The sequence below is a fragment of the Colossoma macropomum genome, unplaced genomic scaffold, assembly GCF_904425465.1.
Source record: "Colossoma macropomum unplaced genomic scaffold, Colossoma_macropomum, whole genome shotgun sequence".
Taxonomy (NCBI): domain Eukaryota; kingdom Metazoa; phylum Chordata; class Actinopteri; order Characiformes; family Serrasalmidae; genus Colossoma; species Colossoma macropomum.
This window is the reverse complement of record NW_023494788.1, coordinates 13,308,191-13,323,316: the sequence shown is the minus strand read 5'-3', so window position 1 is coordinate 13,323,316 and position 15,126 is coordinate 13,308,191. Positions and strand designations below refer to the sequence as shown.

General features: G+C 36.6%; 2 protein-coding genes across 2 annotated transcripts; both read left to right on the top strand.

Annotated features, from left to right (window-relative positions):
- Nucleotides 1-336: 336 nt before the first annotated feature.
- Nucleotides 337-7,624, top strand: lman2 (lectin, mannose-binding 2). Its single transcript, XM_036568529.1, has 8 exons — nt 337-560; nt 1,960-2,078; nt 2,211-2,328; nt 2,640-2,722; nt 3,934-4,095; nt 5,648-5,762; nt 5,855-5,974; nt 6,749-7,624. The coding sequence occupies exons 1-8, from the start codon at nt 380-382 to the stop codon at nt 6,877-6,879; spliced, it is 1,029 nt and encodes a 342-aa protein (XP_036424422.1). The 5' UTR covers nt 337-379; the 3' UTR covers nt 6,880-7,624.
- A 2,264-nt stretch (nt 7,625-9,888) lies between these two features.
- Nucleotides 9,889-14,482, top strand: tmed9 (transmembrane p24 trafficking protein 9). Its single transcript, XM_036568528.1, has 5 exons — nt 9,889-10,067; nt 12,187-12,287; nt 12,378-12,503; nt 12,600-12,746; nt 12,903-14,482. Exons 1-5 carry the CDS (start codon nt 9,920-9,922, stop codon nt 13,050-13,052), a joined length of 672 nt encoding a protein of 223 aa, XP_036424421.1. The 5' UTR covers nt 9,889-9,919; the 3' UTR covers nt 13,053-14,482.
- Nucleotides 14,483-15,126: the final 644 nt, after the last annotated feature.

The following is a 15,126-nucleotide window of genomic DNA, read 5'->3' as shown; positions in this document are numbered from 1 at the left end:
CCCAAATAATACCAGCCCTGTTGTGGTCCTGGGAGGGTCCTGATCATTGAAGAACAGGGTGAAACTGGGCCAACAAAGTATGCAGAGAAACAGATGGACTACAGTCTGTAATTGTAGAACTATAAAGTGCACCTATATAGTAAGTGGAGCTGATAAAATGGACAATGAGCGTAGAAACAAGGAGGTGGTTTTAATTTTTGGACTGATCGGTGTACTTTCATATTTAAATAGTGCACAATACGGTGAGTAGGGGAGCCGTTTAACGTTCTGTCATTGGCATAATGAGGTGGACTCTGCGGTGCGGACCGATAAATGAACAGGGGTGTGTTTCTCGTCCGGAACAGGAAGTTGCGGGTTAGGAAGAGAATAACTGAAGAAAATGGCTCCAGAGAGAAAGCGCTCAGCGTTTCTCAGTTATTCTCAAGGAGGTGTTTGCAAAATGTGTCACAAAATATTCTTGCTCTTATGGTTACTTCATTTCGCCTCAGTTAACTCAGATATAACAGACGGCAACGCTGAGCACTTAAAGCGGGAGCATTCACTCATTAAACCATATCAAGGCAAGTAGCTGGCTAGTCAAACTTCTGTGTGTTAGCTAGCTAGCTATATCCTGTAGCTCCTACTTTACACAGCTCATCACAGCTGCATCCGGAGGCTCGTTTACTTTAAGAAACGGCAGAATAAGCAGAAAAATAAGGTTTTAGTTTTAGCTGTCAGCCGTTTCACGTTAACCAGCAAAGTTAGCTAGCTAGCTTAGCTGACTTCGTTGTTCAAACAGGCAGGTTCCTGTTAGTGTTTCGAGCCAGCTAATGTTAGTTAACCCTTTCATGAATTAATCCACGGATCAGTTGCTCTAATCTACAGTTTCTTCCTCAAGAAGATACGAAAGTTTTGTAGAACTGTGTTTGTTTTCGTTGTTATTGTATTCAAAGTGCTTCAGGTCACTGTACTGTTCTTGGTGCACTGAGCTATAAACTGAGCATGTCATTTTGGTGAGTGGATTAAAGGGGAGTTCCACCGATTTTTCAAAATTAGTGCATCATTAACAGGTTAAGCTGTAAATGAAGTAATTTAGAATGATTTGATTTGAAATGCTCCGTTTTAAGGAAATTTCCAAAGTCAAAATTGCTCACAGTGGTGGTGATAGGAACCAGATGGCTGAAGCGTTTAATGCCTCTAAATGCTACTTTACAGGAGGTTATGTGGTTATGAATATGGTGCCTGATGTCTGAGACATTGTTTTGCTAGTTTCTAAAGTTTTGAGGCAAGGATTTGACCTAAAACACATAATTTTAAAAGATATTCTGGGACATAGTTGAGTTCTTTCTGATCAGACAGGTTTCTTAGCAGCATATTGTCACTGTGAGAGCAAAACCTTCTATGTTCATTTCTGTCATTGGAAAATTAAAAAAAATAACAGTTTAAAAAAGCCATTTATGTTGTGTCAAAACTTCATGAAGAACAGACCAATAGAAATGTCTAAAATGACTGCAAATAAAATGTTGTTACATTAAATAATTGTGCATATTAGCAATATATTTTCCTTCTGGTTGGGCCAGTGATGATATGTCAACACTAAAGAAAAGCTAGCCATGATACAGTGATATAATACATTGTAATGTCACACCCTTGGTTGTATTGAAAATGATTGTCACAACCACTACAGAAACAACAAAGCCAAGAAAGCAAAATCCAGGCATCAGATTATTCTCTGTGTATAACAAACACTTACCATGAGCCAATAAGCATGGCTGTTGCCCTGTCAGATGCTCCATTGTAGCAGTGTGGGGTGTTTATTGAAGTCTCATTTCCTTTAATACCACATTCATGCCATGCCAAATTGTTATGCTTGCTTTTTAAGACAACTGCTGTAATAACATAGCTTTGCTTTGTGATATCATTAAGCTGAGATTCAGTTTATCATTATGTGCATTCTGTTTTCTGTATTTTTGTATTCAGGTGTTGGAACAAGCTCTTCAAGTCAATGGGATTTTTGGGGGAGTACTCTGGTGACCAGCCAATATGTACGCTTGACGCCTGATGAACGTAGCAAGCAGGGTTCCATTTGGAATACAGTGGTGAGTAATATCAGGGTCCACGGAAGTATATAGACATTATTTTTCATCGTGTCACCAGAAATGCATTACTTGTTTCTGTTTTTCGTTGCCATCCAGTGTCTTAAATATCACAGCTTACTCTTTTCTGTGCAGCCCTGTTATTTGAAAGACTGGGAGATGCATGTGCAGTTTAAAGTTCATGGATCAGGAAAGAAGAATCTGCATGGGGATGGAATTGCAATTTGGTACACAAAAGAAAGATTACATCCTGGTAAGTCTGCACACATTCTGGCAGTGAGATTTACTGAAGCACATGACTATAGTGTGAAGATGGTATTCCAAACCAAAACTTGATCGGAGTTAAAAAAAAAAACGTCCATGTACAGTTCAGGCCAGGAAACATACATGAAATCCTTTTTTTCTTCTTTTTTGTTTATGTTAATAATGTATATTTTGTAGTATTTATTTGATATTATACGGTAAGATTTGCATGTAGGGCAACATATTATCTGCGGATGATCTTTTGTTTGAAGCTTTTTGCTCCAGTTGATTGTTTCTTGTCCTACTTCTACCTTCATTTAGGGCCAGTCTTTGGAAACCAAGACCATTTTGTAGGCCTGGCTATTTTTGTGGATACTTTCCGCAATGACCCCCACGGCATGGATGTAAGTGTGCTTTACTTACAGGTGATTTTTTCCCAGCAGGCCCTGGCAGCAATGGCAACTTCCATGGCTTGGCCATATTTATAGACACATACCCAAACGATGAAGCCTCTGATGTGAGTTAAGATAACTACAGTATATGTGTTGCTTAATACTTAATGTTTTGCTCTTTTTCGCCAGACCATTTGCACGTTCATTGTTAGTGAAAATATACATCCATTTCATTTTTTAAAAAAACAATCCTATGCGTTCTCGCAGAATGTTTATTTATTAAATGGATAGTTTGGGTGTCTGTAGTTTTTCTGTTTAGGATAAGCAACATTACTTATTTGCACAACTTGCATTACTTGTATTATTTAGCAGTTTTAATTTCATGCAGTTAATAAATATCAACCAAACTACATCCCTGCATAGGCTGAAACACAATCTTCTACTATAACTCCATTTTCAGGGGACAGGATGTGGCTTCGTTTGTGGGGGGGAAAAAAACCTACATCAAAATTGACTTTGTGTTTACAAATCACACTTTACATAACTGTGACTACATAGTGCATTACAGTTGCTTTATTTGCTGTGAGAAATGTGAAAAAACATCATGTATGCAGCAGCTTGAGTACCTCTAAGAAAGTCCATTTGTAGCTGTATTGTTGAAGTAAATACATGCTTTAAATCCTGAACTGTCCCTTTAATGTTGCTTTATTATGAGTTGTGTTTTTGACTAACTGTAAGAGCTAAATGTGCTTTATGTATGTATGTTTATGGAAACACGTTGCAGTGATTAGTTGCAATGTAATTTTTGTCAGCATGTTTCGCATGTTTTTTCTGTAGGCTGTGTGGTGTGGTACACCAACACACATTTGTACAAATGTTACAAATGTTTAAGATTGAATGTATCACCAAGGTTACTTTCACTGATTTTCATTTGATTGTGTCTTTTTGAACATTTGTATTATCTTTAGAAATTTTTACATCCACTTCACAATTTCATATGTTTTACAACTTGTTTTCCTTCTCAGACAGCAGCCTGTGAAAGCGGAGCTTTTGTTTTTGTTTGTGATGAATGAGCTCTGAATCACGCTGCAGATTGTTTATTATTTCTGAATATGCATGCAGTACCATCGGATTTGGCGGCATCACAAACTGGCTTTGCATTCATAATGTGTATAAAATGGATCGATTGTGCTAATCACTTTCCTTGTATCTCGGTCTCCTAGCGTTCTTTTCCCTACATTTCTGCAATGGTGAGTAATGGTTCTTTGGCATATGATCATGGAAAAGATGGGCGCTCTACAGAGCTGGGGGGATGCTCAGCTGAAATCAGAAACAAAGACCACGACACATATCTTGCCATTCGGTACTCCAAAGGCAGACTCACAGTAAGAACCACATTATTTTCTCCTAAATATTCTTTTTAGAATTAATAAAGACAAGCATAAAAACACACTAGTATAGAAAGAGGCATACATTCCTAATATAAAATGTATAACAAACAATTCCAGCTTTATTTTACATTTTTTATAATTATTTTTATTTTATTATTAATATGTTTTTTAATGCTGAAGTTGACATTGTACTTAATTATAAAGTGCTACAAAGTACAACTTTATGTTATACTGAAGAAGCTTATTATATGACAGGGCTAGTTTTAAGTGCACGAAAGTAGTTTGAATGCTAGATTACGAAGAGGGTTTCAAACATCTCCAAAGCTATATAACTGATATATCATTTCAAACATTTCAATCAAACGTTACATGCAGCGCACACCAAGCCGATGTTTAAGAACTAGTGGGAAATACATCTGATGATTGCCTTCCATCTGCTCACCATCGGCTCTCGTCTCCTGTGTCAATTTGCACTCAAACACACCTCAGAGACTACGCCCGATGGCCGACACGTACATACTTAACATGCCTGCACGAAAGGGACCAACTCTCTATAGCAGGAGTTGACCATGGTCTAAAACTGTTAACTGCAGCATACAAAGTAAAGAATACATTGTTTGAATGTCTTGTAAGCTCCAAATGTCTTTAAGCTAAACCTAGTGTGTGAAAAGAGGCTTAAAAGTGAATGTTTGTAAACTAAACAGTGAATTCAAATATTCGGTCACATGTTTATAATTATATGATTTTAATTCTAAAAAGTAAAAAAGGTTCATGAAAAGACGGTGAGTATGTCATGCTATATTTTATGTTACTGTATTATCATAGCACATTTAGAGCTCTCATGCATCTCTGTTCATTCATAACAATATTAACGTTCTCCTTGTTGGAAATATGATAATCACATATCATTCATCTAAATATTTGGATGTTCAAATAGCAAAAATAGTTAAAATGCCCATTCCTAGTTCTAGAACTTGGCTACATACTGGCATTGAAAAATTACTTTGTTCTTTCTGTGATATTCCAAATTACAGATAAACAACTACATTTTCAGAAGTAGTTCTGGATCAGGACCAGGCTGTTAGTATGCAGGAAACGGAGATGTAAAGAGTGACCTAGGAACGTAAAAATGTGAACTGAATTAAATTTAATACTGAATTTAACATACAAAGGAAAGGTTTCTGTACAATACCAAAACGTTTCAAATTCAGGTTTTGGTGCTATGTAGAGCATTTTTTAAAGGTTCTTTAAAGAACCATTTACATTAACAATGCAAAGAGCCATTTAAGCATTCAAGTGGCTCTTAGCTATCATGGCTCTATGTATAACTATTGCCTTTACAAAAGAACGCTTGAAGAACCCCCCGTTTAAGGATATATGATTGTTTGGAAAACATTCCCCTCGTCAGATTAAACCAGTGCCTGATTTAGTTTGTCCCTCATACAGGCGAGTCAGTGTTGTTGTTTATGTTCAGAGAGTTAATGAACACAGTGGAATGCTTTAGGATTTAGATAATTATTGCTTTATCGACTCCTTATCTTTGTAGATTATGGTTGACGTTGATGACAGAAATGAGTGGAAAGAATGTATTGATATTGGAGGAGTCCGTCTCCCTACAGGCTACTATTTTGGAGCCTCTGCCGCAACTGGAGATCTTTCTGGTAAGCCTTGTTTATGTATATAGAGACAACTCTTTTAATTATTCTTTATACTCCTGATGCCTGAAGCCTGTTTGTGCTGTGTTTTTGTGCAGACAACCATGACATCATCTCTATGAAAATGTACCAACTGATGGTAGAACACACTCCTGAGGAGGACAGCCAGGACTGGACTAAGATTGAGCCCAGTGTCAGCCTGCTCAAGTCTCCAAAAGGTAGCACATTTGATTTTGATAAATTTAAAGGGAAGTTTCACAGTTTTCTCAAAAGTGGTATGATGTGAAATAGTGCATGTAGAGAAACTTAGTCACTCAGATTTTTAATACTGGTGGTGATAGGAATCAGTTATCTACAGCTTACATATAGCCATTTTAGTACATATCCAAAATGACCAGTGAATTTGCGTATGTTTTGAGTGTAATGTAATGTTTATAAAGGTAAAGTAATGGTAAATACAAAAAAATCGCCGTACAGCGCCCTGCATGTAGCACTTTGCCAGCGTATTTAAAAAAAATGCTGTAGGCCTTATCCCAAAATCTATCATAAAACTAAACTAAACTTTCAGGCATCAGGGAACATATTTGTAATCATTTCATGTAATAACTCAGTGAGGGAGGTTTGAGAGGAATTAAACTCTTCAGACATCTGGTTCCTATCACCACCACTGTGAATAATTCAGTTTCGCTAGAAAAAAGCATTTCACACAAACCACTCTGAGTCACCAATTGAATTAGGCAGAAATGTTGAAAAATCTGTTTTTAATTCCCCTGAAAATGTATGGCCTACAGTCAAAACTGTTTTCTTTTGTTCGATATTGTAAAAATTCTTTGTTTTGTTTTGTGTCTTGGTATAGGTATATACATTCTATACATTATTGACACTTTAATATCAACTAGTTGACCGTTAAGTCATGTAGTAATGGTTATTTCTGTATACACTTTTCTGCTTGTTTTTACGGCTGCATTTTTTTTTGTTTTCTCACAATACAGACAACATTGATGATCCTACTGGTAGGAGCTGTGGTCTTTCAGAAATGACAAGAGAGGAACAAGAGATTTTACTAGACACAAACCTGAACAGGACAATTTCAAAGAACTCTATGGGTTGGAGACAAATGTGAAATTTTAGCAGTGGTGAAAATGCGTAGTACTGAAGTGAACAATTGGAAGAATCATCTAAGGTGTGTTTTGTATGCTGGGAAAATGGGGGGTGAAGGGTGACTTCAATGACAAACATGGATTTTTTTTTCTGTTTTGTTTGTGGTTTCAGTAACAATTATTTGGCAGGTCGCACCAGTGTATACAGCAAAATACATGCGATCACACATTTTGAACAGTTGAAGTAAAAAGAAAAATACAAAAACAATTGGAGGTCTTTTTGGTTCAAGTAGGCCCACATGCTGTATGACAAGTGAATTCTCTGTTTATCTCTGTCTGTCTGTGCATACACAGACAGACAGATGTTTTCAGTAGTATAATTTTATTTTGATTTTATTTTGATGTAAATCAAAAAACATTCATTGCTTTTTTTAAATCTGCACTTATTTTCTTTCAGGTTATGTTTCATTAACGTCTGTTGGTTGTGAGGGGGATTGTAGTACACTTCTCTTGAGAAAGAAAAGTGGTGATCTGAGAAAAAGGTCTGAAAAAGAGGATTCAAGTGGATAAGGGATTGATCCCGGATAAAAGCTACTGCCATTTTGACTTTGAGTAAACAGCATGTTTACTCAACATTTACAGCATGTTTCTCCAGGATGATAGTTCAGCTGGTTAATGCAGATTGCTTTTAGCAAAAGTGTTAGCTAAATGAGTATAAAATAAGATTATATTGTTATCTTAAAAATTAAATCCAGTCTTTCACTTTCACAGTTTTGGTCCAGTTTTCCAGCTTTACAGTGTTAAAGGAGAATTTTCCAAAGATCCACCAGTATTACTTTCTCCTGGTGAATGCACATCCTACGAGTTGTTTATAAAATGATGGTCTGTATTCACTTGAACTTTAGTGGCTGTATACTAGGGACCCCACACCGTTTGGAAAGTGCTGCAGAATAATGATCAACAGTCTTATGCAAAAGTTTGAACACCCCTATCAAATTACATATTTCATTGGTTTTCTAAGTGAAAATAAGTTAACGTGCTTTATAAGGAAAAAAAAACTAAATATGACACTTTTGCTCATTTTAGTGCACAATTTCTATTTATTTGCTGAGTTTAACATATTGTAAAAAAATTATTGTAAAATATGAAATGTCATAACTTTTGCACAGGCTATATTTTACTTTATTCAAGATGTTAAATTCAGTAAATGAACAGTAATTGTGCAGAGAATGTGTTAACTTATTTTCACTTAGAAAATCAACAAAACATAGAACTTCATCAGTGGTGCCCAAACTTTGAGACGACCGTATATTGTTTTTGATCAAAACTATCTTAATTCATTTGGTAAACACATTGTTCTGCTTTTTAATTCAAAGTTGACTATCAACTGTAAGGAAGCATACAGCTACATAGTTTTCGAAATGGATCTTTGTGGATCAAGGACTGATTAAAATGCACTGATGTACATTTTTGCTGGCATTCCATACACAAGTCTTACTCTCTGTGACACAGAATGGGCAAAGGTTGTACAGGAAAACTGCAGTGAATGGATTGTAAATAAAGCAGTTCCTCCAGTAGTGGCTGAAATTTGTTACATTGACTTTCCACAGCACTACAGTCAGCCTTCAGGTTGAGGCATGTTTTGCAAAGATAACGTGGAACTACCTTTCTGTAAACATTAGGGCTAATTCAGTTATTGTTATTTAATAACAAATCCAAAGAACAAGTGATTACAAAATATTTGGCAAGACTGCAGCCTTGTCATTTTAGAACAGGAATTTTTATCCAATCACACTGACCCGTCATATTGTTATTGGGTGCATCTGAATCATTTAGTCATATTTACTACAGAAACAAATAATATTAGTTGTCATTAGCTGACAAATGTAGTAGAGCACAGCAACACTGAGCCTAATTGTCCCACTTTACCTCTGGGGGGAAAAGGTGGTGGCAGGGTTCCTCAATTTTACCAGAAAACCTAAGCCAAAGTCAAATGTCTAACAACACGTAGACAATACATAGAGAGCTGTTTTTAATAAACAATTTTTGATATCATTCACATTAAGTAGGTAAAAAACTATAGTGAAAAGTAAAACTTAAAATTTGACATTAGTAGATGTATTTTACCATATAGGATTTCAGTTCACGCAGAGTAAGAACTCACAGCTTTTCCCAATTTATTTTAATAGATGGAGAAATTTTTATTAGCATGAATTCACTTTAAAAGTATTAATTGTAAAAGTAAAAATAGAATTGTGACATTTTAAAATCCTAAATATTATGTTTGGATAGTATTTTTACAATGAAGAACATAATTCAAAGCATGATTTCAAGATCAAGAAGTCTTACATGATAAAATGTAATTATTACTATTAAAATAAATTAATAGCAATTAAAAAAAAAGGTTGAATTAGGAGCTGAAACAGCTCGCCATAGAAATACCCCACTGATGTCCAGGGCCCATATCATGGTAGTATGTAAACATAGTCAAAGTTTGAAAACATACTGTTCTGTACTCAGACCATACCTATCTACTTATATAAACCAAGCTGCAAAAACAGGCCGTTTTGAATTCCCTGTTTTTGAGGTGCCACCCAAACCATAACGTTTACATAATCAATCTATTCTGCCTACAGCAGTTTAGCTCCGCCCACTCCCACTGAAGCTATAAGGAGTGTTTCAGCCGAGACGGCTTTTGAATGACAACACACGCCAAGTAAACATTATTTATGAACGTGTTGGTACATTAAATCACATAAACATTAAAAGTGGACCTCGAGGGAAAAATTACAAGAATATTAGTTATTAGAATAAGGATATTAGAAGGAAATAATAAAAAGGAAATTAGTAGGAAATAATAAAAAAGGCCATTGGCCATTACATTTAACTCACTTTCTACAAAAACTACAATAACCGTTGGAGCAGTCGGGTTGATATACAGGAAATAAACTCGATTGGACCAGACAAGCTTTAGTGAGTCGTCTCTGATTGGATGGCGGAAGGCGATAGGTTACGTGGCACTGGTGTCCTCACGCAGCCTCAGTGCTCACCGGCAGTGGCAAGATGGTGGTGTTCAGAATGCAGTTGACGTTATGCACGGTTTTGGTTTTGAATCTTTGCTACAGCCTCGTCTCGGCACTGTACTTTCACATCGGCGAGACGGAAAAGAAATGCTTCATAGAAGAAATCCCGGATGAAACTATGATAATTGGTCAGTAGGTCAAGTGAAAGTTTTCCCAAAGTTGAGCTGTGTTAGCAGCCCGTCCTCCGGAGAGCTACATGCTAAGTAGTTAGCAACTAGCTAGCATAGTTAGATAGCTGACTTGCATGCGTTAAGATCCAAGATCCAATAGGTTTTCCGAATTACATCGTATTTGGTGCGGTGTCGCCGTTTAAAGCGTGGGTATTTCGATAGCTAAATGACAAGCGTTAACTAGCTAACTCCGCTAACAGCCGGCTAGCTCTCTGAAGCGATTGTCAGCCTCTCATAGGGCCGTAGTTGGCCAGAGAGTTGGTATGTTTGTCTTTTTGCTACCGTAATACATGGCTTTTTCATTTCAGTCCTCGGGGACCTACAACCATGTTCTTTTTCTAGTCTGTGCTGGCGCCTCACACACCTGAAGCAGGTAATGAAAGGATGGAACATGATTACCTGTTTCAGGTGTGTTAGGAAGTGGAACACGACCAGAAAGTGGAGCTGAGTAGGAGTGTCTCTGAGGACTGGGCTCAAACTCTCAGGGTGGTTGGATTGGGCAACCCTGATGTAGAGAGTACTGAACAAATCTATTCTAGTACTGCTTTTATTTCAGGAGTAAATGAGGTACAATTGGGCCAAATACTGATATCATCGAATTTAAAAATAAGTGCCGATATTGTACAAATTAAAATTCTTTCAACATCACCAAACTACACACAAACATGTTAAAACATTTGAATAGATAATAAAATGGATGAGCTTATACACTAGCTGTTAAGTGTTACATTGTCTGTGCAGAATACAGTTATTATTGTAAGTGATGAAGTAAAGCAAGCCAAGTTGGATAATTATACAGCAATTATATTATCATAAGTAAAAAATGTTAACTATAGGGTATAGCTTTGTAATGCTTACTTATGATCACGATAAAATCATTTATTACAATATTTCTGCAGGCAATAATTGTTTGTCTAAATTTGCATTATCGTCCAGGCTTGTACAGGGCTCTAGAAAGGTTTAATATTATAACATATTAGTAATTCCCAAGATATTTCAGCTGTAAAAGCGGTCTGACACAATGTGGGGGATGGTTGGGCAGGGCCTGTTTCAACCAAAGTTGTATGTCATTTCTTAGATGCTGGCATTTATTTCAGGTTTGCCTCTTGGAAGCAACTTGTAACCAAAGCTAGTAAGCTTAACGATGTATCTGGCTAACCGTGGCTAGAGATTATTTAGACTTTACCTTTTTTCTACATCTAGGTAGTTTATATTTGGAGAAACCCAAAGAAACCGTTATCTTGCACTGTTCCCAGCTGTTAAATATGATGATTTGTCTGGTTTTCTTGAAGAGAATGTTTGTTTTCCATTAGAAATTGTTTAGAATGTGCATTAGATTATACATCAGACTGAAGCTTTTCTGAAAACCAGGCCAGCCTTATCACTTATATTCTTGTACTGTGTGGTGTTATTGTATTTTTGTGTTGTGCCCAATATATAACTCTGATGTGATTATGTATGTATTGATACATCTCAGTGGAGTAGTATTGATACATCACTTTAATGCCTAGGGAAAATACTCAAATACACTAATCAGAAACTTTGTGATTTTGCAGCCTTTCTCAGAATTTTTGATGAAAAAAAAAATACTTAAAGAGCAAAATACAGTTCTTCCAAATATCTGACCTATATCAGGGTGAGATGAGCCACCGGTGATTGTCCTTGTTCATTGTTTGGCTCTGCACAGTTTCTCTACTGTACTTTCTCCCTGTTAAACCACATCCTGTTGTTGCAAATGTCTTTATGTAGCTTGAAGCTGCATCACAATTCATATAAGTGTAAGGTTCAGATCATGGCTTGTAGTCCACATTTCTTCAGTTGCTTCCTGCCTTCTTTATATTTTGCAGATGCTCTTACCTAGAGCGAATTACAAAACAGTGGAAGCTAAACCAATACAAAGTGCCCAGCACTTGTATTTGAGGATTACATGAAAGACAAAACACTATCATAGCTTGATGTGGTTAAATAAAAAGTTTTTCTGTTTTGAAGAAGCTTGTGAGTGATGGTGAATTCTAATAATGTCAAAACTCAGTTTTTCTCATTTTATAACAATCATGTATATGTGTATTTTCACCAGGAAACTATCGGACACAGCTCTATGACAAACAAAGAGAAGAGTACTTGCCTGCCACACAAGGACTTGGAATGTTTGTGGAAGTTAAAGATCCCGATGAGAAGGTCGGTTGTCTAAGAATAGGCTGTTTGTCAATAATGTAAAACTGTGTTAGTGCTGAAGTTCAGCACATTCAACTTTTTGATTTGTTTTAGGTGATCCTGTCTCGTCAGTATGGGTCGGAAGGGAGGTTCACCTTCACCTCCCACGCACCTGGAGAACATCAGATCTGTTTGCATTCCAACTCTTCCAAGTTCTCTCTGTTTGCTGGTGGAATGCTTGTGAGTTAAACCATATGTTTATGGTCTATATTATGAAACCTGACATTTGAATCCTGAATTTTGATACCAGCAGTTTTTTATCATTCTCCTCCATAGCGAGTTCATCTGGACATCCAAGTGGGAGAGCACACAAATAACTATGCAGAGATCGCTGCCAAAGACAAACTGACGAAGCTGCAGCTCAGGGTGCGCCAGCTGGTGGAGCAGGTCGATCAGATTCAGAAGGAGCAAAACTATCAGAGAGTAAGGGTCCCATTGTTTACATGCTGGTTATAACTGGGATGTAGATTATATTCCACATGTAAAAAGCAAAGAACACTTGTGTCCTTGGTTGTTTTTGTATTTGTGTGTATATGTTTATATGACTGCTTTTACAGTTCTGTACTCTCTTTTTTTCAGTACCGTGAAGAACGCTTCAGACAGACCAGTGAGAGCACCAATCAAAGAGTGCTGTGGTGGTCCATTGTTCAGACACTGATTCTGGTGGCGATTGGTTTCTGGCAGATGAGACATCTCAAGAGTTTCTTTGAGGCCAAGAAATTAGTGTAGGGTGTGCATCGCAATGTTCTCTTTTTTCAGTTAATGCAGTACACCGGAGTTTGAGAATGATGTGCTCCAAAAGTTTCAAGTCTAGACTGCTGAAATGAATCTCTCAGTTCAAGCCCCCTCTCAATTTTCTCAATTTTGCCTTGAGATTTATTTCGCAATTCATATTTCTGTGCCACATCCCCATGAGGTGTGTTACAGTTTGCTCTGAACGGAGAATGTTCTTTCTCAATAGTATCAGTAATATATGTTTTTTGGTAATAATATATGGTTTTTGCCATTTAAATTTGCTCATATTAAGGTGCAAAACCACTTTTTGTATTTTGGCTTTTTTTCTACCACAGGTGAAAATACAGACCAGAGATATATATTTGCTTTTTTTCACAAGTTTGAATAATTTGACCCCCTGAACTTTATTTAGAATAACAAATTTCCAGTTTTATCAAAATTTAATTATTTGTATCTGGAGCTTTGTGTGTGGAATGTTCCTACACTGTAGATGCAAGTTTATCCTAGACAAAACAATCAACTCGCTGATTCTGTAATGTGTAAAACATTCTTTGTAACTTAGCAATTAGTGAACTATTTAAAGTTTTCCAGAGTGAATGTATGTTCATATGTTTATTTAATGTCCATTTGTTAAAATCAGCATGAACTGTTTTCCAGCATAAATGCCTAGCCAAATTTGTATCACAGTGTCGTTTACAGCTCTCGTACCCTTTCTACAGACAGGAGTACAGAGACTTGATCTGTACTGAATTTTTTTCTGCATTAGGTATACATTAACAGACTGCTTTAAGAAAAAATGTCCTTCAGTAACAGTATACAGTTCGGTATTGTTTGGACATTAAATCTGTTGAATTTTTAAGGACAGAATTTAAACACGTTCACTTAGTATTATTAACTGCTTAGTTTCTGGGGGGATTTTTTGTTCATTTTAGGTAAGGGGCAAGTTTTAAATAAACTACACTCTTAAAGGACTAAATGTTCCATGCTACATTTAGCTGCATTTGTATTCAAATTTCATGGCCATTGTTTCCTGTGTGTTTAGATACTCAGGTATTTCTTGAAATTGTTACATTCAATCATACTTTTTTGGGTCATGAAGATCTGCCCTGTTAACACTGAAATGTGCACCCTCATCCTCATAGGCCTAAAATGCTGATATTTGAGTTGTTTTCCTTCGGTGATGGCCGTTTTTAATACTTGAAAGAAAGAGTAAAGTATATTTCCTTGTCCCACATTATTTTTTTTTCCCCTGTTGATATTGGCTTTATTTTCCCCCATTTTTGAGTTTTAGAATGTGAATATATAATTTTAGGGGTAATTGGAAGACATCTGGGTACGCAAATATTGCTGGCTGAGGGTGAAAGCTTTTTAAATAAGGACATAGGAGGGAAAGATTGTGTCTGATATATTCCTGATTGCACTCAGAAATAAAGATTTGGCTTCCCTCCAGTTGACTGATCACGTCCTTGTTGATTTGTCTGAATCATCTTATGCTGTTCAGCAGCATTGTTTACTCCTGATCATGTTATGTACTGCACTGTGCCGTTTTATGTTCACTGTGCTCAGATATACCTGCCTGAAGGTCTGTCATTACCCGATCAGGTATGTTAGAGTACTGAACAACACTAAACAAGTATGTCCCCAGGGCTGTAACTGTGGACTGCTGCAATTAATCAGTTCTATTTACAGCAGTGACAGACACATTTGTATAATGTATGGTACATACAGTTCCGCTGGACCAGGACCAGCACTTGGCAAGTGAATTTAAAAAGGAATGGTGCATTGAAAAATCAATTTTATGTAATTATCCCTTTACAACAAATGTAGTTGAGCACCCAAGACATGTTTGGTGTCCAGAGTTTGCTTTTTTAGTAGTTTAGTAATGGTGTTGGTAAAGACTTTTGAGAGTACCTTGGACAGGAAAGAAAACAATTGGATTGTTGACCAATTCAAGCTTCTCGCTTGAAGCCCAGATTACAAGGTTTATGAGAGTTATGGGAATTCATTTACTATTAAGTTTGAAACAACTGAAGGTAAAAGAGGCCAGCTACCAGATGGACGGGATACA